Genomic DNA, 24914 nt, shown 5'->3' with positions numbered 1-24914 from the left:
TTTTTTGTGCTGGTGATTAATGCGTTACTGAATTTGAGCTTCAACTCGGCCCGGGCCCCTGCTTTATTTATACCTGTAAGTGCTTCCTGTTGAGGTTTAATTTTTGTGACAGGAGCATCGTCCCAGAATTAATCCTGTCCTGCATATTTATCCAAGAAGATGTCACCGGCGTTTTGTGCAATACCTCTACTCAACTGGAGTACTACTGGCAAATCTGTAAGTGCTACCTTGTTGGGGAAATGTATAGTGCCTTTCCTACACTACAGCTGTGGGCCAGAAGAGTTGTCTCCAGTGATCGAAGGGCACCGGGGTGAGCTGTCCCTCATAGAGGGGAAAGGGCGGGAAGACTTTGCATACCACTAGTGTGTGGGACTGTGGGGCAGGGCTTCTATGCGAGTTCCCATGCCTCTTGTTTATAAAGGGTCAGAGAACGATCAGAGCTGCAGATGAGGAGAAAGAACCTCCTGGTCACAGGAACTACACAGGGATTGCGCTCGAGAAAGTCATGGATGCAAAGACCTCCATCTGGGATTACGGCAAATTGTGGACGGTAGATATGGGGAGAAAGCACCCCTCCCTAGCCTCGACTGTGGTCACCAATTTTTTGTGCTGGTGATTAATGCGTTACTGAATTTGAGCTTCAACTCGGCCCGGGCACCTGCTTTATTTATACCTGTAAGTGCTTCCTGTTGAGGTTTAATTTTTGTGACAGGAGCATCGTGCCAGAATGAATCCTGTCCTGCATATTTATCCAAGAAGATGCCACCGGCGTTTTGTGCAATACGGTACCTCACCATGCTCACGAATTTCGCGACGCCGCAGATCGCGGAATATTCAGTAGTTCCGCACGGAACGTGGAATTGCCAAAATTTTGCAAATTCCGCAAGCGCAGCGGACTTTGCCATCCACCTCTAGTATAAGGTGCATGCGCTAGGTCAGTCTAGATGCATGCGCTAGGTCAGTGTAGGTGCATGCGCTAGGTCAGTGTAGGTGCATGCGCTAGGTCACTGTAGGTGCATGAGCTTGGCGAGTGTCGATGCATGCACTATGTTAGTGTAGATGCATGCTCTAGGTCAGTGTAGGTGCATGTGCTAGGTCAGTGTTGATGAATGCGCTAGGTCAGTGCAGATGCAGGTCCTAGGTCAGTGTAGGTACATGCGCTCGGTCAGTGTAGGTGCATGTGCCCGGTCACTGTAGGTGCATGCGCTTGGCGAGTGTCGATGCATGCACCATGTTAGTGTAGATGCATGTTCTAGGTCATTGTAGGTACATGTGCAAGGTCAGTGTAGGTACATGTGCTAGGTCAGTGTCGATGAATATGCTAAGTCCCTGTTGGTGCTAGAAATCTGGAACATAGAATGTGTTATGCGGTGAATACCAAATTCTGAGGATTCATTCCACAGTGAAAATCTCAGAATATTGAAATAACGGAGTTGCTTTCAGTACTATTAATGTGAGGTGTGAAATTACCGCATCTGAATTTCCGATAAACGTAGCATGAATGTCCAAGCGGGAAGAATGATTTAAACCCTGGAAATGCAGCAGCACATATACAAAGTATAAATCTAGAAAAATCTGGAAAATACCAAGTTTACAGACACAAATAAAGTAACTGTACCCTTATGTGAGTGCACATTATCATTAAATACTGTACCATACTATACCATGATAGCACCCAATAGCACACCACACCATCCCATCATAATGTTCCAAACCATTTTCATGAACAATGACATACAGAGCTAATAGTCACAATGATATTTACCTTTATAACTCTTCACCACCTCTGGGCACTGAATCTTCACATTATTACACCTGCAATAACACACACATCATCTTTGTATTAAAGAGCAATGACAGCTACAGGAACAAAGGATGAACACCACATAAGACCTGCATTTGAAATAAGATTCAGTATTAAAGAGCAGCGGCTGCGGACTAGAGCTCAGTGCGAGCTACTGTTCATACACAACAGACAAAGCTCTAACGATATCCAACAGTACTTTTAACCCCTTGCAAGCGCGGCGAATTTTTGCGCTGTGCGGGTCATTTACATAGTGGGCGTGATTCGGACGGCCCCCGGCCATCGTGAGCACACGCCCACCGTGAAGCATGACGGCCGGGGGCAGTCATGAGCATGCAAGGGGTTTATATCCTATGCCAGAATGTGGTTGTTCTAAGGCAGATAGCTCAGTGAGACCAGGGCGCTTCATGTGCTGCTATCAAGTGCCTCAGCGTGGGTCTTCTAGGAGCAGCGGTTAGCTCAGTGAGAGACAGGTTACATCTGCTCCTGGTGGAGTCTTGTGTATACACTTAACAAATACTTTAACTGAGGTCCACGTGTATGCCTGTCAACACCCACAACACAACTGTCACATCCAATCCCTGCTGGTGTAAACCTTGTCACCATCCTCTACAACCAAGATGTTGGGTAGCATTAGTAGGATATAAAAGGGAGATTTAAACCCAAACGCATTAGCAATGAAAGATTACATCTTACGAAACAGCAGATTTCAAGCGTTAGGGGAAGGACCACAGCGGAAGAGATAAGGGAACAGGTCAGAAGGCTCAGTAATGGGAAAGCAGCAGAACCAGACGGGATCCCTTCTGAATACTGTAAAAAATTGTTAAACTCTTTGGTCCCTTTCTGGGTATCTTATTTAAATGAGATCTCTCTGGAGGGTTGTAAAATTCCACCTTCCTGGTATGAGGCAACTGTGGCTATGATCTCTAAGCCGGGTAAAGATGCTAGGTTAGCGGATTCCTATACACCTATATCACTGTAGAACTGTGATTACAAAATGATCACAGGAATCTTGGCTAAGAGGTTGTCAGATGTCCTTCACGTTGATCCATTTTGCTCAAAAGGGATTTGTGCCTGGCAAACAGATGTATGAATTATTAACCCATCAACATTTCGTTGCAAATGATACGGCCGAGGCATTTAATCTTCTGTTGGCAATCACAAGAATTGATGCTGCTAAAGCATTTGATAGGGACTATCTTTGGGAGGTATTGCGGAATTATGGTTTCAGCAGCAATGTTACTGGAGTTGTACAAATGTTATATAAGGTGCCGGCAACAAAGATTTTGGTTAATGCTGAACTTATAGCTTTGTGTCACATATCCAGGGGAATTAGGTAGGAGTGTCCTTTGTCGTTAATTCTGTTTTGTCTATATATTAGGCACTTTTCCCAGATGGTTCGGCAGGGTAAGACCATTCTTCCCTTTGAAGATAGATGCAGGATTACCAACCAATATAGCACTACCGGCTGATGACATAGTTCTGTAAACATCGAACAAAAAGATCTCTGTTCCACAGCTTGAGCTGCAAGCAAGAGATTTTGGGAGTCTTTCAGAGTATTTAATCTATAAAGAGAAGACAGAGATTATGACATGGGCTAAAGAGAGGGTAGGACATCAAACCAGAAACCAGATTGGGTATCTAGGGTTCATGGTAACTCAGAGCTTGGAGGAAATACCGGTTGTAGACCCAAGTAAGGTAATCAATTGTTAATTTGGAAAAAACTATGCGGGTATCACAAACGATACATTCATTCGTGTGAACGAATTTGAGTCCTTATTAACAAATTCACCCGTTGTGAACTTCACATCAACCCAGACTCTCAAATAAGTAGTTAGGCCAGCACTGAGACCTAAGCCTGAGGTTATTAATGGACACGTTCCAGGTGGGGTGGCATGTAGCCGGCAGAGAAATGCACAGACAGGAAACCGTAGATCAATCCCACAGTTAGGCGAAGGGACACTAAAATGGTCAATTGAGATTGGCCCTGATAAAGCACGCATGACAGGAGGGGCACGCGTGCTCCAAACACACAATAAAGTCAGATGCCACATGAGTTAGGAATATAGAGCCAATCAGAATACAGCACATGCAGTGATTAAGCACTCTCCATGCCAGACATCTGGACACGTTAACCGATGGACGCATTTTGTCCATGCAAGGTCGAGGCCCACCTGGATTATTCATTAAAATGAATTTATAACTCTAGAGGGAGCAACTTAGAATCGTCACCATACAAGGATCGCCAGAAACATTTTATTGCCTATGATAAACTGTATACGGGAATGCTACAGGTCGATTGTAATTTGACCCAGTGCCTGTTAACTCTTCTCCCGGCCACTATGTTTAATCAAACTAACTGTTCCTGTTTTGCCAAATACCTCTTGTCTCTCAAAGGTATTTCATATTCAAGCAACACCATGATATAGATGCTCGCCTTACAAGATGGTGGGAAAATCTGCCCCTCTGTATCTATGGGAGAGTAAACCGCATTAAGATGCTGGTTCTTCCTAAGGTGATCTTCTTGTTTACCACTAAACCACTTCCCTTCCCCAAAAAGCTTTTGCAGAAATTGCAAGGAAGGGTCAGCAGCCTTATATGGGCATCCAGGGGTGCCAGGATCTGATGAAAGAAGCTCCGGAAGACTCAAGCAAGGGGAGGCAGGCTCTTCCAGATTTCAAAGCCTATTGTTATGCTTTCCAGTTCAGGAATTCACGACTCTTGGCTGGAGAGCTAGATAATTCTTACATGGGTCAAATGTATAGAGCCAAGTTGAAGCATGTAGGACTGAATCCGTTTTTTGTTTAAGTTTGGGGACCCAAAGCTTTTAAAGAAGGTAGGTTCAAGGTACTCTTAACAGAGTGGGTATTCTTTAGGAAATTTTTCGGGCTGGATTATTAAGCGGACTTGGCACCAATTTGGGGCTCTCCTGGAACCCCCGAGTGGCTCTAAGATTAACTTACTTACCCTGTCCAGCATGGCAACTTTTCCATGTGGGGAGACTTCAGGAAGGGTGTGGCACTTGTCACATGACAAGATCTCTTTAATCTTCTGAAGAGGGGGATTTCAAAATTGAAAAACATGCAGCTGTGTTCTTGGTGGTCATTCCAAAAGTTGTCAGAGGTGAGTGGTTCGGTGCAGGAGGACTTCCTCAAGCGGGTGAGAGCTAAGCAACAACGTAAGAAAGATGTTTCCCAGTGGTATTGGATATTTATTTCCGCAGCAGATGAGAAAATCTGAGTTCCATACCTGTACTGGGAAAAGGATCTTCCAGAGCTGACTACAAAGCAATTATGGTGAGTATTATTAAATCTGTTATACACTCTGGTCAAACCAACACCACTTTATAAGATTCCTTTGTTTACTCTCCATTGAGTTTACTGGTTATTCACCAGTGAATTTGGCCAAGATCATGTCAGAACCAGCAAAATATAAGAAGTGCAGTCACACAGAGGCGGACAACATGCGCATGTTCATGGAATGCCCAATATTGGCCTTCTTCAAGTGGTATGTAAGTCAGGTGTTTCAAGAAACTATTGGCTGCGAAATTAAGGTAAGCCCCCTGCCTATTAGGGATGGGCTTGTGCCCTTACTGTGACAAGTTAAACTCGTATTGGGCCTTGCTGATATTTTTTCTGATATCGCTAGCAAGAAAGGAAATCTGTAAGAAATGGATTTCTCCCGACCTGCCACAGGTATCAGAATGGCTCAGATCAAGAGATGTCAGTAGACTGCACTTGGACCGCAAGTCGGCTTCAGTAGATAAAAGATGGCGTTCCTTTGTGATATGGCAAAGTTAATCATAACATCCTATGATTACACCTCTATCTTGCTGAGAAATGGGTGGTTCTCCTTTCTACAAAAGGGTAAAACTATAAGAAATATTCAGTAAACACATACGCTGGACACTCCCAGTGGAGTAGTCTAGGCCCACAGCTTACTTAGCTGGATGGTGATATGAGGACAAGAAAATGTAAACCGTTACTCTTCAACCTTGGAATGATTAGCACACAACCTCTGTTACTGCAAACTCCATCATGGCTGCTCTAGAACGTTAGAACACACACCCCTCTAAAAACACATCCTCAAATTTACAGGAGGGCTCAGTGAGGTAAGTGCTCACTACTGGAATCGGTCTGACCTGTGAGACACAGCTGTGAATTCTAGAAAGGCAAACTCACCCTTTCATCCTTCTCGGGATGTTACACTACACACTACCAAAGTGGAAAATATCTATTTTATTAACAGCAATGATGAATGCCCAAAAGCTGCAGTACTTTAGAAGATCTCTACCCACATACCCTCACTACAGCAGCAGACAGGCACACAAACCCTGCCACTGTAATCACCATCATCACTACTCTAGAACCTTGATGGGATGAGCACACAACCGCTAACACTGTAATCACCATAATCACTGCTCTAGGACCTTGGTGGGATTTGGACTGAGGAGCTAACTTTGTAAAAATAATCATCACCGTTCTAGAACCTCTGTGGAATTAGCACACAATACCTACAACTTTAAACCCCTTCATCTGTGCTCTAGATCCATGGATCAACAAACACACAATCCCTGCAACTGTAAACACCATCTTCCTTGTTATAGAACTTTTAATGAGATTAGCGCACCATACCACCTATGACGAGAGGAGAGTTCAGGTCACTAAACGCTGTAACCTCGAGGCACTGTTACTTCTTAGGATTCTTCCTTTATCTTTGGCTGAACTTGTATGTGGCGTCTATTGGATCTATCTGTTCATTTATACTGTGGGGGTTCCATAGGATCAGCAAGGGCATTCATTTTTATTAATGATAGAGACGATTACAATCTGGAAAACGTCTTTGTGTATATAGTTTTGTAGAATAAGATGTGTTAAATAAGACTCACCACTGTGCACTGGAAGTTGGCACCAGCATGAGGATGTGAATTCAAAACACAATTCTAGAACTTGTGGCGGGAGGTGTGTCTAAAAGTGTATGCCGGTGCTGGCCATCAATGAGAGAGACCTGTGCATTTTTCAAATGGGTGGTGAAAAAATATGAGTATGTTGCTGGAGATGTGGGCTGCCGTGCCACCAATGTACTTACCGGGGGAGGGTAAACACCCATTATTCCGCAACTTTCTTTCCACATACCATCACTCCGAAAGTACCATGACTCCGCAATGCCATTATAACGCATGGCATTACATTTTATATGCTTTTACCACGCATACATTTACGAAATTCGTTGTAAATTCATGAATGGTAAAAGCATGTTTTTTTAAAAATGTTTTTAATGTTTTGATAAGGTATGTACGGGTATAGGGGTATATGTTTTGGGGTACTGAGGTATATGTTTTGGGGTGTTTGGGTATTTTAAGGGTTCAGATATAGTTTTGGGTTATGGGGTACAGGGGTATTTTTAGGGTTAAGGGCTATGTTTGGGTTTTGGGGTACAGGGGTATTTTAAGGATTCAGGGCTAGGTTTGGGTTTTGGGGTACAGGGGTATTTTTAGGGTTCAGTGCTAGGTTTGGGTTTTGGGGTACAGGGGTATTTTAGGGTTCAGGGCTAGGTTTGGGTTTTGGGGTACAGGGTTATTTTTATGGTTCAGGGCTTGATTTGGGGTACAGGGGTATTTTTAAGGTTCAAAGGTAGGTGTGGGTTTTGGGGTACAGGGGTATTTTAAGGGTTCAGGGCTAGGTTTGGGTTTTGGGGTATTTTAGGGTTCAGGGGTAGGTTTGGGTTTTGGGGTACAGGGCTATTTTTAGGGTTCAGGGCTAGGTTTGGGTTTTGGGGTACAGGGGTATTTTTAGGGTTCAGGGGTAGGTTTGGGTTTTGAGGTACAGGGGTATTTATAGGGTTAAGATGGGTTAGTGTTTAAGGGTGTTGGGGTATTTTAAGGAGTAAGGGTGGGTTATGATTATGGGGTGCAGGGGTATTTAAAGGGAGCAGGATGGACACCCGGAGCTGGAATGTACAGAACCGGAGAAGAAAAAACAATAAAATATTGGGCACAACGCTCGCTTTTTTTCCGTAATCCCGCACCCCACACACGCCCACGCCCCCAGCACACGCCCACAGCTCACGATATGAGACATGGCATGAAGGGCGGAATGTACCACACGCCCCCAGCGTTTGTCACGCCCCCAGCGCACGCCCACAGCACAACGCAGACACGCCCACAAGGGACTACTTTGCTGGCACGGTTCTTTTACCTTTTAAATGTATATGGTGGGCATCTGCATAGCCTATGTCCTTCTGCTGCAACTGCCCTTTCCAACGCTGTATTGGATGTTGTGATTGGTGCTGTGGTTCCTGAGATTACCCGCCTCAAAGGTTTGGGCTCTCTCTTTATTATATTAGTATCGAAATATATACCTGCCCTGAAATTAAATTAGATGATCCGCACAGCTGCCTGCCAACTTGTCCCTGTGTGAAGCATGATATTGTATAACCGGTCCGGGATTTTAACAACTAGTACAGAGCACACAGCGACTCACGCCGATGTCATCTCTGAATAAATGACAATATGAGCCCTGGAAGAATAAATCACGGTAGCATTCGGCACTATCTCTGTTTTCACTTAATTATTTAATTCTGAAATTATCCGATATAGGCACGATCCACTAAAAACACAATCAACAAGCATTTGCAATGCAATAGGTCTCGCATTATTAAAGTTGGAGCTATTGGTGTTGCATTATTTAGCAATGCCAATAGCTCAAACTTAATTAATGCGAGACTTATTGCATTGCAAATGCTTGTTTCGAATGAAACATAAACCTGCGTATCCAGTAATCCCAGCCACTGCAGCCTCACAGGCTGCTGGTTTGGGAGGCTGTGCAGAGCCTGCACAGGCAGTATTGATCTGAGGAAACGGAGGTGCATTAGCAGAGCTGTAATTGGAAGCGTGCACACTGCCTTCTGTTACTCACAGCCCCTGTCTGGTAGTTCAAGTACCACTAAACCAGACACAATCTGAATAAAACGCCTGGATGTTTATTCAAGCTCTACAGCTCCTGTCAAGATTTCCCCTGCTGTTGCACTGAAATGTCGAGCCATACTGAAACGTTAAAATAAACAACTCCTCTCTCTTTTTTTCCGCAACTGATTTATGCATTATTAGCACGGAGAAGCATCCTGAAGACCCTTTCTTCTACTTCAGGCTGCAAAAAAACAAAAACAAGTTCGCGCTATATAAAAAAACTGTAAAAAAAAACAAAAAACCTTGGAAGCAACATATTTTAACAGGTGTGATCAATGGTGCATGTTGAGGATCACAAGACAACGCTGTACGAAGTATGGTGGCTCAGCAGACTAATGTTGGACATCATGGGAACAGGTACATAAAATGAGCGCCATTTAGTTGGCTAACAATGAACATCGTAAATTTCACTTGCAAGAAATCCAAAGGCGAATGTACCCTGTACAAGTAAAGGTGATGTTGACATAGTATAAAATCGTTGAGTTTTCACGACAATACAAAACAAGCAAACTCACCGCCGCAGCCCGGCTTCAACAGGAAGCCAGGCAACCTTTGTTGGGACGGGGACGGGGGCGGGCGCGGGGCCGGACAAATACAGGAAGCAGACGGGAGCCGAGCTGCTGTGCCCGCCGGAAGATTTGCGTATCAGCTAGCGGGGCTCCCGTGCTCGTGGAGAGGCCCGCGGCCCCGCCTGTTAACAAGAATGACCCGCTGGCTGCCGAGGGACACGCGACAAGTACCTGGTGAGTGGGGTGTGAGGGGGATGTGTGCGCGCGTGCGCGTCTGTGTGTGCGCGCGTGTGTGTATGCGTGTGTATGTATGCGTGTGTGTGTGTGTGTGTTAAAATAGCCCGATGACCGTGGGGGGCTGGGGGTGAAGAGGGGGTGTGTACGCGAGTGTCTGTCTGCGCCCAGCACTACACGTCTTGAGAAACTCAAACCCGAAAGCGAAACAGCGCACACACAGCAAACAGCCAGCAGGAAAAGCGCGATCACGAGGACAAATCTGAGACAGCAGAGGCGCACGGCCGAACGCTGTCTCAGATTCCCAGGAAACTGAAAACAATAGTTGTCGAGCTAGACCGCATGCTACGCATGCGCAACTCTAGCTCGACCTAAAAACAATTTAACGCAATTAAACCATAAATACTTAAAGTTGCAAGTAGTCATTGCACACTCGGAAAGTCAACTGTAGCAATAATGAAGCACTCTGTGTACCACTTGCATTTTATAATTTTAAGTGGACACACGTTTTTAGTCAATGGATTCGGGTACTCCTTCCAGCCTACCCCAATGTTACAGCTGATCATTATAAATTTAGATGATGATACCGGGGAAAAAGACAACAACTCTCCAGAGCTTAATTTGAGCCTGTGGTTTCCGGTGCTCGGCACCGGCACTTACTTGTCAACACCAGCACATTGCCGAGCCTTGAACCCAGTTCCCGTGATTCGAGCTCGACCGCCCTAACCGTTAGGCCAACTCCTCTCCCATTTGAATTGTCACACTTGTAGGTGTGTGACGGTTAGTAGTAGTGTTGTTCCTGTTATTGGCAGCTCTGACAGCAGCAATGGGCGGAGCATGCAGAAGCTATCCCCTGGCACTTCTACTTTTACAAAATAAGCATGGCAACTCTCTACCCGACAGGAATCGGTGGCAAATGGACAGCTGTGTCACAGAAAACAGCGTGGAGATCATGACTGATCCTTCTCTTATATGGAACTATGAACTGCCTTGTCAATATGGCATAACGGCAAGAGGTGCCAACTTTGGAGTTGGGGGAACCAGGGTCGAGTCTCAGCATTGGCTTAACATCGTGTAATTCTGAGCAAATCACTTAGGGCCTGATGTAGGACACCAAATACCGGTCGGTAACGGCCGATTTCGGCCGTAACCGACCGGTATTTGCCTTTTGTAATGTAGTGGGCCTTAAATTTACCGAATCGGTAAATTTGCCGAATCGGTAAATCTAGATGTAGGTGGCACTGAAAACAGTGCCACAGGCCCTTGAGAATTGGATATTTACCATGAAATACTATTTCATGGTAAATACCGAGTTCCTGTATACATGCACATCTGTGCATGTACACCTAAGGGCATGTATGTGTGTCACATGGCACACAAGCCAGAATCAGGGGTGCAACAGGGTGTCAAAGTGACACCCTGCCCCCCTTGACAATTCGGTAATTTTACCTAATCGGTATTTACCGATTCAGTAATTGACATTGATTCCTATGGGCCTTAAGGCCCATAGGAATCAATGGCAATTACCGAATCGGTAAATACCGATTCGGTAATTACCGAATCATACCGATTCGGTAAGAATTACCGAATTTTTACCTAAATCTCATTTACCTAATCTAGAATACCGAATCGGTAAAATTCGGTATTCTAGAGTCGGTAAATGAGATTTACCTACATCGGGCCCTTAATCTCCTCGTGCCTAACAAAACAAGCTTCGAAAATGCAATGGGTCTCGCCTTTGATTAAGTTAAAGCCATTTGCTTTGCTAATGATATTGTATTCTAGCTTTGAATTATTTAGTGTGTATTTGTGATATGAACATATATTTGGTTGCCCCTCACCCCTTTCTTCTGCCTCATGCTATAGAAATCCTCACTATACGAAATTAACACATATACTATTCTTCTATTCATTCACCTCCCAAATCTGAAACATTGCTCTTTTCCTACTAACGCTATGTTTTAAACTACTACACAGCTAACAAAACAATTGTAACTGCATACAACTACAACATATCACAAATATACACTAAATAATGCAAAACTAGAATACAATCCCATTACCAAAGAAAATGGCTTTAACTTAATTAAAGGCGAAACCTTGCTTGTTTCTTCTTTTCCCTCCCACTGAGCAGGGACTAAGTATTGTCTCATTCCGCTTTGGTTCTTTATCTGTTCTTTGGGGGGACAATGTTTTTTCTTTGTTTCCTACTCTGTTACTGGTTACCTGTGTTCAGCTTCGGCGCCATAGCTGCTTACATTTAAATATAGCATTCCTCCCTCCCACCTTGTTTTAATGCAACAGTTGTGTTAGTGCTGCCTCCCGCGCCATACCTCCTGCTCCATTACTTGCATTTTTGTAGCTTTTTTCCACTTTTCGATGTCCACGGTCAGTTGGGCTTTTTTGGTAGGATAATCTTTTGGTTTGTGGTTCTTTTAAAGAGAAATTGGGCTGGTTGAAGTCTTGTTTGTAGGAAGGCATGAGGCACTGCAGCCCCTCCCACTCCTACTAGTGCCTGGTGCTCCCATCCCATCTCTCCCCCCTCCTGCCATGTTACAAGAGCTGCAGCCTCCTAGGAACCACCGGCATCCACAGATTGTGTTCAGAAAGGGTTCATCGCTGTGCAGGTGGCTTGTTTGCATAGTAAACAAACAACGTGGACAAGTCCTTTAGCAGGTTCAGTTCAAAGTTGTTCACCGGTAACCTAGTATAGGAGGAACACTGACAACAGGTTGTTGTCTTATAAAACCCCTCACCCACCTACCTAGTAGGTGGCATGCTTCATCATCAGAGTCCAGCCGGATTTCCAAGTGCAATCCAGCTGTGCTTCGACACCTGTTTACAGCGGAGCAGGTTTTTTTGTGCAGAATGAAGTGCTATGTGAAGTGTAATTAAATGATAAAAATGCCTGTAGGAAAAGCCCTTGTACATGTTTTAATAGAAGGGTCCAAGGGCAGGAGTAAAAACATAGCCGGGATATATGGGAGGTGTAGATATGCCTCAGTATCCCTGAAAAAGTGTAGGTCAACTAGTTTCAGCCTTCTACGCTAATCGTGAGGCTTTCTTCAGAACCAGGAGTGATGTAGGTGGCCCAAAATGGTGATGAGAGGCCACCAAATGTGTATATATCAGTGCACACCCTAAAGTGCGCTGTGAGTGTAGTGGATCGGGTTACTTACAGATCCATCAAGAAGGATTTTTAGGCGGATCCAGTCCACGAACTAGGTAACGGCGGCACTATCAAGAGAACTAACGGCCCACACTAGAGGAAGTCCCCCGTGTGACTGGATCCATGAATCCTCACACACGGGAAGTCAAACAATCCTTCTCGCTGGATGTTTAAAGGTTATGTGAGAAACACGATAGGTCACATTTTAGGCAGGTTTTTTTAAACTTAAAATTGTTGAGGTGTCGCTTGGGAGATGCATTACCCTGTTATTTTCAGTTTAAATAATATTTGCTTTGTATAATGAAACAATACTAGTGGGCAGCAGCACTCGTTATGCCTCATTATGCCACTCACTAAAGTAGCCATTTAAAACATGTCTCAGGCCTGCCACTGTGTTTTAACCTGGAAAAATAAAACTTGCACCAGGCCTAAACCTTCCTTTTGATTAGGTCTCACCTAGGCAGCGCAGCGCGCATGCGCTGCTCTAGGAGGGTCTTTAGCCATCGGTCTTCTCATTTTCAAGCAAACACTCGTGTTTTTGGAGGCATCGACCTTGTGTGAGCGAGCATCGGCGCGCCACAAGCACGAGTGCAGTGCTTGAAAATGAGCAGACTGCTCTGCCAAGCGCATGCGCGCACCACTCGCGGGCTCACCTCCTGCTCTCTACCTCAACACTCATGCTTGTGGCAACATCCACCTTGCGGGAGCGAGCAGCGGCGCGCCACAAGCACCAGTGCAGTGCTTGAAAATTAGCAGACTGCTCTCCCACGCGCACCACTTGCGGGCTCACCTCCTGGTCCCCACCTCATCTTCCTCTCTCTCCTCGCCCACACGTCCTGGCCTCTCACTCGCTCTGCCCTCTGTTTTAGTGAACCTCTCATACTACTTCTCTGCTTGCGGTAAAGGATTACTCAAGCGCACCACACCACGCTAGGGGCGACCTTAAGTAATTTCACACATTTACTTTCATACAACTTTGTGCTGTCACACTACTTTGAACGAATCAGTGGTGTCCCCCCACATACATTTGGCACTTCTGTGCCTTGCGTAACACTGGGCAGCGCAGTTCCTATATATCTTCGGTCGAAAACCGCACCAGTGAAACTCTGCATCGTACCTTACTATTGCATGACCACTAACCTCTCTTAATCCAAAGCATGCCCTCCATTAACTCTCATAGTCTGTACTGATCATACGCGCCTCTTCCATGGACACCCAAACACTTGACCCGTAGGCGATTGCGCGCAGCGTCCGAACTCCCTACGCAATAGTAAGAGGGTGCCTCCTCATCCGGCCGGCGGGTCTACGAGGGGCCAGTCGTAGAAAAAAAAAAGCTTCAGGATAGGTAGGTGCTGTTCATTGTGACGGAGCGTTCATTGCATAAAATGAAAAAATAAATCAACAGTTTGTTCAAGATCTCTGCAGTTCGCTCTAATACATTAAATGTCTTCTTTTATTCAATAAAGTAAAATGATTTGTAAAGGGCACTGGTTGGCTCGCAACTTCAACTGGTTCGCATGTAAGGATAAGTTACTTACCTGTAATCCTAGTTCTCTTCCAGGGGTATCCTCATCAAAGTCATAAGCACTGAATATTCCCGCCCACGTGCGGGGACCCCAGAAAACAATATAAAAATATATATGTAAATCAAATATATATATTTTTTTTTAGGCTACTTATATAGCGCTCGAATCACCGTGAGGCATATCGGCGCTTGCCTTGGGAACCCGTCCTGGCTTTTCCCAGTGAGATAACCCGTACTGGGTATCCCCAAGGTGAAAGCCAGGCATCCCGCCGCGGGGGGGGGGGGCATTGTGGAGATTAAGCAAGCTTAATGCCCAGAGTTGCTGAGTGTGAACCCGTGATTCGAGTAGGCACCGAAGCGAGAATTATCGAGTACGCTGACCCTGGTCCACGACCCTGCCGTGTCGGGAATTGAACCCTGGTCCCGGGCCGTTCTCTGCTTCAGGGTCTGCCTGCTCTAACCAGTGAGCCACACTTCTTCATATAAATAGCTCTACATATGTGTATGCACATATATCATTTTTGCTCACACCAATGCAGCCCCAAAACAGAGGCTATACAATGTAATCACTCATACATGCACTGAAATTAGCAAGGAAATAAAAAACACCTTAGGTCCAATAGCCCTTGAACTTTGTGTTTTAATGAGCAAAAACACTCATAAATCCTGAAAATTGCTAATAAATAGACATCGTTAGCCACAGGCTGCATTGAAAAGCAATAGCATAGAAAATGAAGGCATTTTCAACAAATACTGGCACCGTGCCTTTAAGGCAGCCAAGACCCCTGGCTTACCATCATGCCTCAGGGGTGACAGTTAGGTCAGTTGTTCTTTCCGGCTCCTTCTGTCAGGACCCAATGAACAATGAAAAGCATGGAAGTAAATGATGCTTTAGGATTGCTGTATCAAGGACACGTTTTTTGGGTGAGAAATGTATTATATATCAATATAACTCCTTATATTTCCATTGTCCCCACATTGCTGTTGCTCCCCGTGCCTGTGTCCGAGGACCTGCTTTCTCCTTACCATTTCGCATTTCTGCCCCACTATGTTCAGGCCTTACTACTACTGCTCTTTCATTGGACACCGATTGAGTCGGGTTATGTAAAACAAGGGCAGAATGCGGCTTCCAGAGATCAGTTGAAGTACAGCGAGTGGTGGGCACCTGTAACTGTTATATCAGCGAGTACCAGTGGGATAACAGACTACAGAGCTGCATAGTATAGGCAGTGTCCTCACATTGAAAAAATAAGAAGAGACGATCTGATGATGAAAACTAGATCAGCAAAATCCTTGGTCCAGAAGAAGCAAAGTACAAGCAGCAGAACCCAAAGGAAAGTGAGGCACCCCAAAGAGGGCATGTCCAAGGGGCCCCGTATTGGGGGCGGTACAAGTCCAGTTACCTTGAAAACAACGATTCTTAAAGGTAGACACAGTGGTGTCAGAACAAAAAAGAGAAATGTGGAAAGGAGTTTTGCCCGTGGTACACCACTGCAAGCCCCATCAAGAAACATATTAAGAAAGTTATCACACGATATAACAGTTTCAACAGATTCGCCAGCCTTGAAACAGCAGTCAATCAAGGAATGCTTTGGGAAAAAAGAGAATATGGCCGGTTTAGGCCCTAGAGATAACGTCAAAGCGAGACATGAGATTAGCATGAATAAATCCAAGGTAGAAGTTGCGCCTCCACCGACGATTCGAGCCAAGAAAACCTCATTACCTATACAATCACACCAGTCGTGCAGAGCACCCAAGGAGGCAATATGAATAGAGGAGATCTTTTGATTACATCAGGTGGAAAAGGAGAATGAAAAATCAATGATACATGATAAAATAGATGTAGCAAGCAATGTAGGAAGTAATGAAGCAATAAACTCGGAAAAAGATTCGATATACAGACATGAAGATCCGAATATTATCGATGATTCAGAATCCGAGCAAGTTGAAGTCTCGTATGAGTCATTTAATGCTTCAATGTCGTCCGGTCAAATGCTGGAGCTGGATTATTTAGTTAATTCGTTAAACTCAAAATCGAGCTTTAACTCAATTACATCGAGGGCACAGTATAATACCACACAAAATGTTGCAGGTACAAGACGGTGTCGTAAACAAGATCAGGATCTGGAAACAAACAGACAGGAAATGGAAAAAAATGAAGGCAAATCAACAGGAGATGAAGATCTGCCTCCAAAATTCCCGGCCCTGTCCGCAATGGGGGCAATAAGTAGTACATGGTTACAAATGTCGGATATTGTAACACACTCAGTTTCAGTTTCAGTTTCAAAACTTTATTCGGTTAAAATACAAATAACCATAAAAGTAGCAAACAAATACAACAGGCTACAGTGAATGCAACTCTAAAAATAAATGTTCAGTGAGGGAGATCAATAGATTAAAAATTTAAACCATTACTCTATCCATTTGTTTCCGTAAATGAAACACAGTTTTTAAAAATTTTAAGACCACAGTTACAGTTAAAACCATATCCATTCTCTGGAGATCTAAAAAAGCTGAGCGGTGATTGGTAAGATTCATTTCTTTTAGAAAAGGGACAATAATTTCAATACGAGAGGCTCTATAAAATCTGCAAAAGAAAAGGATATGAATGTCCGATTGTTGTGAAAAGCCATCACATGGGCAAGTGGGCAAAATGCGGGTCCATAGGTTCATACTAGGAAAGGACACCAGTCTAAAATATATACAAAATCTAAATCGAGTTAAAAGAAAACGATCATAGTTTGAAATGGGCAGGGAAAGATATGGCTGTACAGTCTTAGTCTCACATAGAGTAGGGTGGTGGGATTGTACAGAGTGTTTCAAGATTTCAACTCTCCTCCTCTTATCCTCAAGATGGTCCAGGCAGAGGGCTTTCAATGTGCTCCTTGAGATGCTGTCCATTGTAGATGGATCCAAAAAATAAGAGAAGCACCCCAAATCAGTTAGGAAGCACTTAACATATCCCAACCATTGTGATCTCTCCACGTGCTCCAGGCGAAGGGTGTCCTGTAACAGAGCCCTGTTCATGGTACACTCATTTGTAGTCCAAACCCTGTGCCACAGTAAGATGGGTTGAATTTTGATAATATCTGATATATGAGATAAACCCAATTCAGTGTGACAATTAAATGTGGCAACAGACTGTGGGACTACAAGGACTTCCCTCAAAAACTTATTTTCCACAACCTGGATAGGATCAACATTTGCGTACCCCCACAAACCTGAGCCGTACATAGCCACAGATAAGCATGTTGCTTTATATATAGTTAATAGTTCTTTTATTGGTTTCCTGCCCAGTTTTCTAACAAAGTTCTTTAAAGCCATGATCGTTTTCATAAATAAAAGAGTTCTGGCCTTAATTGCACATGTCCATGAACCTGACTCATGAAATAAAATGCCCAAATAAGAAAAGGTTGGGGTATTACCTAGTGGAAGTTTATTTAAAAACATTCTTTTCATTGGTTTACTTGATTTGGGGCCACAGTTCATTGTAAATGTTTTGCTACAATTAACTTGCAAATCTAGATTCAGCATAAACTTCTCAAAGCTTGTTACTAGCTTTTGCAGAGCCTGCGGTGTGCGTGCCATGAGCACAGCATCATCCGCATACATGAGCGCAGGGATTGCCCTCCTCCCGACCCTGGGCATATCCCCGCACTCATGCAGCAGGTGATGCTCAAGCCCGTTAATGTAGAGGAGGAAAAGAAAAGGTGCCAGCACACAACCTTGACGTACTCCACGACCCACACTAAATTTTCTGGAGCATTCCCCCCCCTCTACCGTAGCGAACAGACGCAGTGGCTCCATTATACAGTTCCCTCAAGAAACAAATGATAGTATTATCCACTCCCATACCTTTCATTACTGCCCATAATTTGGAATGCGACACACAGTCGAACGCAGATGAGAGATCCACAAAAATAAAATACAAGCGTTCCGACTTGATCCTTATATACTTATGCTGTAACAACATTAAATTTAGGCCTTGCTCAATTGTACCAATCCCTTTTTGAAAGCCAAATTGCAAGTCGCTCATAACATCGTTTTCTTCCGCCCAACTTTGAAGTCTTGCCAACACTATTCGACCCAAGATTTTTATTGAAGAATCAAGAAGGGAGATAGGCCTATAACAGGCACAGCTGTTTCTATCCCCCTTCTTGTAAATGGGGACAATGACAGAGGTGAACCAGGAATCTTTTAAGCCACTTGCCAATGCTGCATTAAAAACTTGTACTAAAATAGGGGCCCAGATTTCAGAATTGGCTTTGAAAAGGTCAGCCGGGATCCCATCGGGCCCAGCTGCCTTTCCTCCCTTAGTTGCTTTTAAGGCAAGCAGAACCTCGTCAAGTGTAATAATCAAATTAGGCCTAGTTTGTAAATCCAAACTGGTCTGGCGACCACCTCCTTGATTGTCATCCTGAGCCATATAAAGATTTGAAAAATGATCCACCCAATTGTCCTCATTTATTGCAATCTCAATTCGCGCAGTGTGGGTTTCGTAAGGAAAAGGTGTATTAATTACTTTCCAAAAAGCAGCAGAATTTTTGGATTGTGAGGCCTCACAGAGTGAATCTAGTGCCTCCTTATTAAGCACAATTTTCCTTTCTTTAAGAGCCTGGTTATATAGTGACCTGCATGTTCTTATTTCGCCTCGGTCTCTTGGGCTTCTGTGAACTGCATGCTTTAAATTTTTCAGCGCCCTAGTACATTCATTATTAAACCAGCTCTTACACCCCTTACCACTACGCTTTGACTCCACCCTTAAACTACTTTTTATATTTGCGGCAATGATACCAAAATGTTCAATAATTTGATCACTACTCGCATCATTTCCCAAACAAATCAAAAAGCTAGTAGAGCATGCCTCCCAGAGTTTCTTAAAGAACATTGCGGGGACTATTTTGCTCCACTTAAGTGAGTATCCATTTTGTCTCCCAAGAACCACATCAACCGCTGCCTCAACAGGAGGCGCGGCCGTAGATGGGTCTGGGAACAAATCAACTACCGTAAGGCATTGCGGGAAATGGTCACTTAAGGGCAATGGAATATTTGTAGCCTCCACCGCTCTATGATTAAGGTTGCTGGAAATGATAATAAAATCAATAGTTGACGACAAACCTCTACCAACAAAAGTGGGAATAAAGGGCGCGGGTTTTAGTGCTATTTCATTTGCAAACCCTAAGTCGAACGTAAATAATATTTCGTTCAGCAAATCCCCCATTAGATTATGGTCGAAATGGGTCAGATTCGTATCTCTATCTATCATTAGACCACATAGTCCCTGTCTACCTTTGGGACAGAGTGGGCAGTTAAAATCTCCCCCCCATAAAATTACAAATTCTCTATTATTTTTATCTACCTCTACCTGAACTTCCTCCCTGAGTTGCTTCATTGCAACCACGATTTCTTCCCTCGGAATATTGTTATAAAAATTAATAACAATAATCTTTGCTCCTTTTAGGTCTCTTAAGACTATGATCTGGAAGTAATTGGAAAGTGAATGATGATGGGCCTGTTTGATTTTAAGGTTATTTGAAATAAACGTAATCAAACCTCCTTTAGCCCTTCCAAAATGTCCTCCAATAGCTGGGGTAAAGAAAGTCCTATAGCCGTTTACGTGGATTGGGTCCTGAGTCCATGTTTCTTGGAGGGCCACTATATCCTGCCCACTTATTATGGAATCCCATGCTGGATTGCAGATTTTTTGTCTCAGCCCGGCTACGTTCCAGAAGAGCAATTGGCACAGGTCACTCTTCACCTGTAACGAACCATTCCCTATCTGCTCTGTAGGCCCATTAGTATCTCCTCCAAGAAGCTGCACCTGTTCCGGGAAAACATTGTCAGAAGCTGTTAACCCGTCCGAGATGCTGGTCTTATTTAATGTAGGAGATTCATGGGATGAATCAATGGGAGCCTCAGTACTGCTAGAAGATACCCTGCCCCTAGTAGAGACTTGAAGAATTGGGCGTGAAAGCTGTTCCTCAGCCACAGATTCCGTAAGAGTCTGAGCTCGCTGTCAATCTACACCGTCCAAACCCGACAAGATATGATAACGGTTTTGGATCGGTAGACTATACAATGGTGGCAGGGGTCCTCCATTATTCCATAGTCTCCCTTGGGTAACATTAGGTCCGAAATAGGGTGGATAGTGATTAATAGTAGGTGGGTTTTGATAAACCTGATAATCATTCCTACGATAAAAGTCCTCCGGTCTCTCAGTATAAAAAGGAGGGCCTTGACCACTAACGTAACCAGGAGTAGCCTGCATGGGCAGGTTGCCCCATGGCCTATCCCACGGTCTTGCATTTTCAGACCCCCAGTGTTGACGTACTGGCTTCTTGAGAAGCTGCCTGTCCCTCCCCCGATTAGTAAAACTTTTTGGGGGTGCATAGGGATAGAAATAGGAAAGAAGATGCGTGGAGATAGAGCCACTGCTACTAGCATCGAACCAATCCCCAATATGCCTCACTGCCCTATGATCCTTAAAGTTGATGATTATAACATCACCATTTTTGTCCTTGGGCCTAACCCCGACCCAGTTAGCACGCCTTAGGCTTAAAATTTCGCCATTTATTGAAGCGGGCAGCGGTCTATTATCACGGAGCCAAAAAACAACCTTATTCCGTAGGGCTCCGTGATCTTCCCGTTTGCCTTCGGGGAGTTCAGGGACCCCTGCCATAACAATGACAAAAGGGGCAGATTCAGGGGTTAAGTCCACGACACGATTAATTTTAGTTTTAGTGGGGGCGATTGTCGGATGGTTACCTTTACTTAGCTTGGTCATTGACAGATCCTTACTACCGACTTGATTTTGGGTGTCCCCTTGTTTAGTTGGTTGTTCATTGATTACCGGCGCCACCTGTTGGGGTATAGCCATCTTTGGGGCTGGAGTGATTATCGTAATTGCAGGGCTCCCTGCTCTTACACCCTTTTGTACGGAACTCTGTTTTTGTTGCAGTACTGGCTTTTTTACTGTTGGTGTTATGGGTGCTAATGACAAAGGGGGCCCTCTTAGAATAGATTTCACAGGAGGGTTGACCTTAGAATTTTCCAATGGATTTAATTTAGGTTTTCCTATCCCCTTTGCCAAATCCAGTAGAAGGAGGGAATTATGTTCAACCTTCTTCTGAGTTTGATCTAATTGAGCACACAATGTCGTTATCTTATCTACGAGTGGTTGCATCGCTCCCTTGAAAAGTTCTGCAATTTTGGCCATCATAGCCACCTCCCCTTCTAAAGTTTGACCACCTTGTTTCGAGGGCACACTAACAGCCCCTTTTCTAATTTTATTTGCACGGTTTCCCAGTGGCTCACCTCCCCTTTTTAAACTATTAGTTATAGTAGGGGAGGTTGTAGGGGACATAAGAGATGGATCAATAGGGAGTCTAGGGGAGCCCGATAGCCTAACAGTATCATTCCCAGTAAGTAGGTCCAATACAGGAGAACTGGTAGGTGTACTGGACAAAGGGAGCTTATTAATTATAGTTTGGTCATGGGAACACCCTACAATATTATCAACGACCCCTGAAGATGACAAATCAATAAGTAGCAGAGAATCTGTAGGGCATTCAGGTGTAATAACAACCCCTTTTTCTCCTGTTTTACATAGTCCAGGTTCAAAACACGCTGATATAGGGCCAAACATTACCCCCCCTCCTTGTTTAGTTGTGTTATTACTTTTCCTTTGCTTACCCCTGCGCCTCACACGTGCTTTCCTGAATATTCGTGAAGGAACCTTTGTAGCAGACTCCTGTGGTTCGCAGGAGCCTTTAACTACCCCTTGGGTGTTAGAAACCTCATCATTCGCACCCGCATGGATTAAAGCAACTACCGTCGTAGCTTTGCGCATGGGAGCAGGAGGCTCCTCCAAAGGAATATCTACAAAGGTGACTGGAAGCTCAAGAGAGTTTGTTAGAGGGAGCTCCAGCCCCAGGGACGCCCTTCTATTGCTATTAATCTGTGCAACCTTTTTAATTAAGAAATTGTCCATAGTAACAGGTTTAGGAGGCATAGTAAATTCCTATAGTGGTAGTTACTAATATTACATTGAACAGAGGATTCACACTCACATATATTAATAACTGGAACAAAGATGGACTAAAGAGTGTGGCCCCGGCCCGGCTCCGTTGGTCCCCGGAGGGCCACAGAGGGCCCGGTCTTCGCCCCGGTTGCTCCCGCGCGCGCTCCCGCGCAGCGTTTGGTGTCCGTATTTGTATATCCTAGGTCAATGGGCGGGGTTGGTGGAGGTGGGGCGGGGCGGTCAGGGAGAGCGGGGCCAGGTGATGAGGCCGCTTACACCGGGACTCTTGGGAGTGTGAGTCCCGGGTTCCGCTCGCAGCCCTGCAGCCTTTCAGACCCCCACCGAAGCGCCAAACAGGGAGAGAAATCCGAAGCGGGACCCGCTGAGCGGGTTCCGCGAGCCGTCGGCAGGGAGCCTTCCCAAACAGCAGCAGCAGCACAATCCAGGTATGCGAGGAGTGTCCCACGCAGTACAGGGTCCTTCCCTCTTTTCTGTTGGTGGAGGTGGGGCGGGGCGGTCAGGGAGAGCGGGGCCAGGTGATGCGGCCGCTTACACCGGGACTCTTGGGAGTGTGAGTCCCGGGTTCCGCTCGCAGCCCTGCAGCCTTACAGACCCCCACCGAAGCGCCAAACAGGGAGAGAAATCCGAAGCGGGACCCGCGGAGCGGGTTCCGCGAGCCGTCGGCAGGGAGCCATCCCAAACAGCAGCAGCAGCACAATCCAGGTATGCGAGGAGTGTCCCACGCAGTACAGGGTCCTTCCCTCTTTTCTGTTGGTGGAGGTGGGGCGGGGCGGTCAGGGAGAGCGGGGCCAGGTGATGCGGCCGCTTACACCGGGACTCTTGGGAGTGTGAGTCCCGGGTTCCGCTCGCAGCCCTGCAGCCTTTCAGACCCCCACCGAAGCGCCAAACAGGGAGAGAAATCCGAAGCGGGACCCGCTGAGCGGGTTCCGCGAGCCGTCGGCAGGGAGCCTTCCCAAACAGCAGCAGCAGCACAATCCAGGTATGCGAGGAGTGTCCCCTATTATTATTTAGTTAATTCGTTAAACTCAAAATCGAGCTTTAACTCAATTACATCGAGGGCACTGTATAATACCACACAAAATGTTGCAGGTACAAGACGGTGTCGTAAACAAGATCAGGATCTGGAAACAAACAGACAGGAAATGGAAAAAAATGAAGGCAAATCAACAGGAGATGAAGATCTGCCTCCAAAATTCCCGGCCCTGTCCGCAATGGGGGCAATAAGTAGTACATGGTTACAAATGTCGGATATTGTAACACACTCAAACCTATTCACAGAACAGGTTGATCCAGTACGACCCCTATTTCTTGAACCAGGGACCAGGAAATTCAACACATAAACCACTTACCAAGCAACGGGGCCCATCACACATTACCTACAAATGATCCCAGAGGACAGGCGCTGGATTAGGGGGGGGGGTTTATTTTGTCAGTTTTCATATACAGTACTGTACCTAATATATAGATTTTATTTACATATTCCTAACTATTACTAGTTTCAACTCTCTTTCCTCTGGTCGATGGACCATTAGTTAGAGTAGTGGATGGTGACTATAACTAACAAAACAGTTTAAATCTTTAATTAAATAACCACAGACTCATTTGTAAACTTTATAAACTTTATCTCATTAGTCTTGAAAAAAATACTCATTCACTCAGTCAACAGTGCATACACGGTATTCATACATAAAGGAACATTTAAATGCAATGCAGATCAAGTAACATTTAGAAAAACATCGAGCAGCTTAAGAAAAATAAGAAGATAGAGACAAAAAGTTAAGCAGAAATACTTTGCAAAAAGATATTGCAAATTAGAAAACATTTCAATGAGCATCATGTACCCACTGAAGAAACAGGGACAACCACCTCCTGTCCAAAAGGTTGCGGCGGGGGTCTCCTGAGAGGATGTATGATATTACAATGCGGTTTCTACACCGCGGTACCATTACAACCCGTCAATCACAATGCAAGTCGTTACAACGACTTGCGCTGGAGGCGCTGGATTTTGGAATAGTATGATTTACTATTCCAACTCCAGCCTACGTTACAGTAGGGAGGTGTTGGATCTGTAAATCATGCAATTCCTTAGTGCATAGCGCCATCCATCGCAAGTCGTTGTAACGACTTGCGTTGGGATTGACGCATTGTAATGGTACCGTGGTGTAAAAACCGCGTAGTAATGGCTCTCTCCCCTCCTGAGATAGGCTCAGGAGACAAAGATCACAGGACGGGATGAACAGGTACAGCCTAATCTCTCAGCAAACCGACGGACAGAGACTATCTTCCAACTATCTTCCTCTCATGGAGTCTCCTCGGGCGCACTCTCTTCCCAGGCTACACCCGCAACGTATCTCATTCCTAATCTGATGAAGCTAAAACACACTCTCCTAAAGGCACCCCAGTTATACCCCAAAAGTTGGCTAGCTGGACTGAGTGGACAGTGACCTGGACAGAGGTTTGAGGGTTGAAATGAGGCTTCTGAAGACTCAAGAGGATGCTATGGACTCGAGGGAGGTCACTGCAGACCGGAGAAAGATTTCTTAGGACTAGGAGCAGATCTGAGGATTGCAATGAGGTTTATGAGAACTGGACTAGACCTCTTCTCATTGGAGAGAATTTAGTAATGGTTGAGGCCTGAATATGGCTTTAATGACATTTCAATGAT

The 24914-nt window shown here is 44.9% G+C and overlaps 1 protein-coding gene across 2 annotated transcripts in view; it reads right to left on the bottom strand.

The window, feature by feature from the left end:
* The window catches only part of LOC144754194 (E3 ubiquitin-protein ligase TRIM39-like), an 85601-nt gene that overhangs the window by 9327 nt on the left and 51360 nt on the right, over positions 1 to 24914 (bottom strand). For both annotated transcript variants that reach the window (XM_078641778.1, XM_078641779.1), the window contains exon 5: positions 1766 to 1815. In XM_078641778.1, coding sequence (XP_078497904.1) covers positions 1766 to 1815 — 50 coding nt within the window. The remainder of the gene's footprint in view (positions 1 to 1765; positions 1816 to 24914) is intronic.

Source organism: Lissotriton helveticus, chromosome 5_1 (genome assembly GCF_964261635.1).
Source record: "Lissotriton helveticus chromosome 5_1, aLisHel1.1, whole genome shotgun sequence".
Classification (NCBI taxonomy): domain Eukaryota; kingdom Metazoa; phylum Chordata; class Amphibia; order Caudata; family Salamandridae; genus Lissotriton; species Lissotriton helveticus.
Note: the sequence above shows the minus strand (reverse complement) of the source record. Positions and strands in the feature narration are given on the sequence as shown.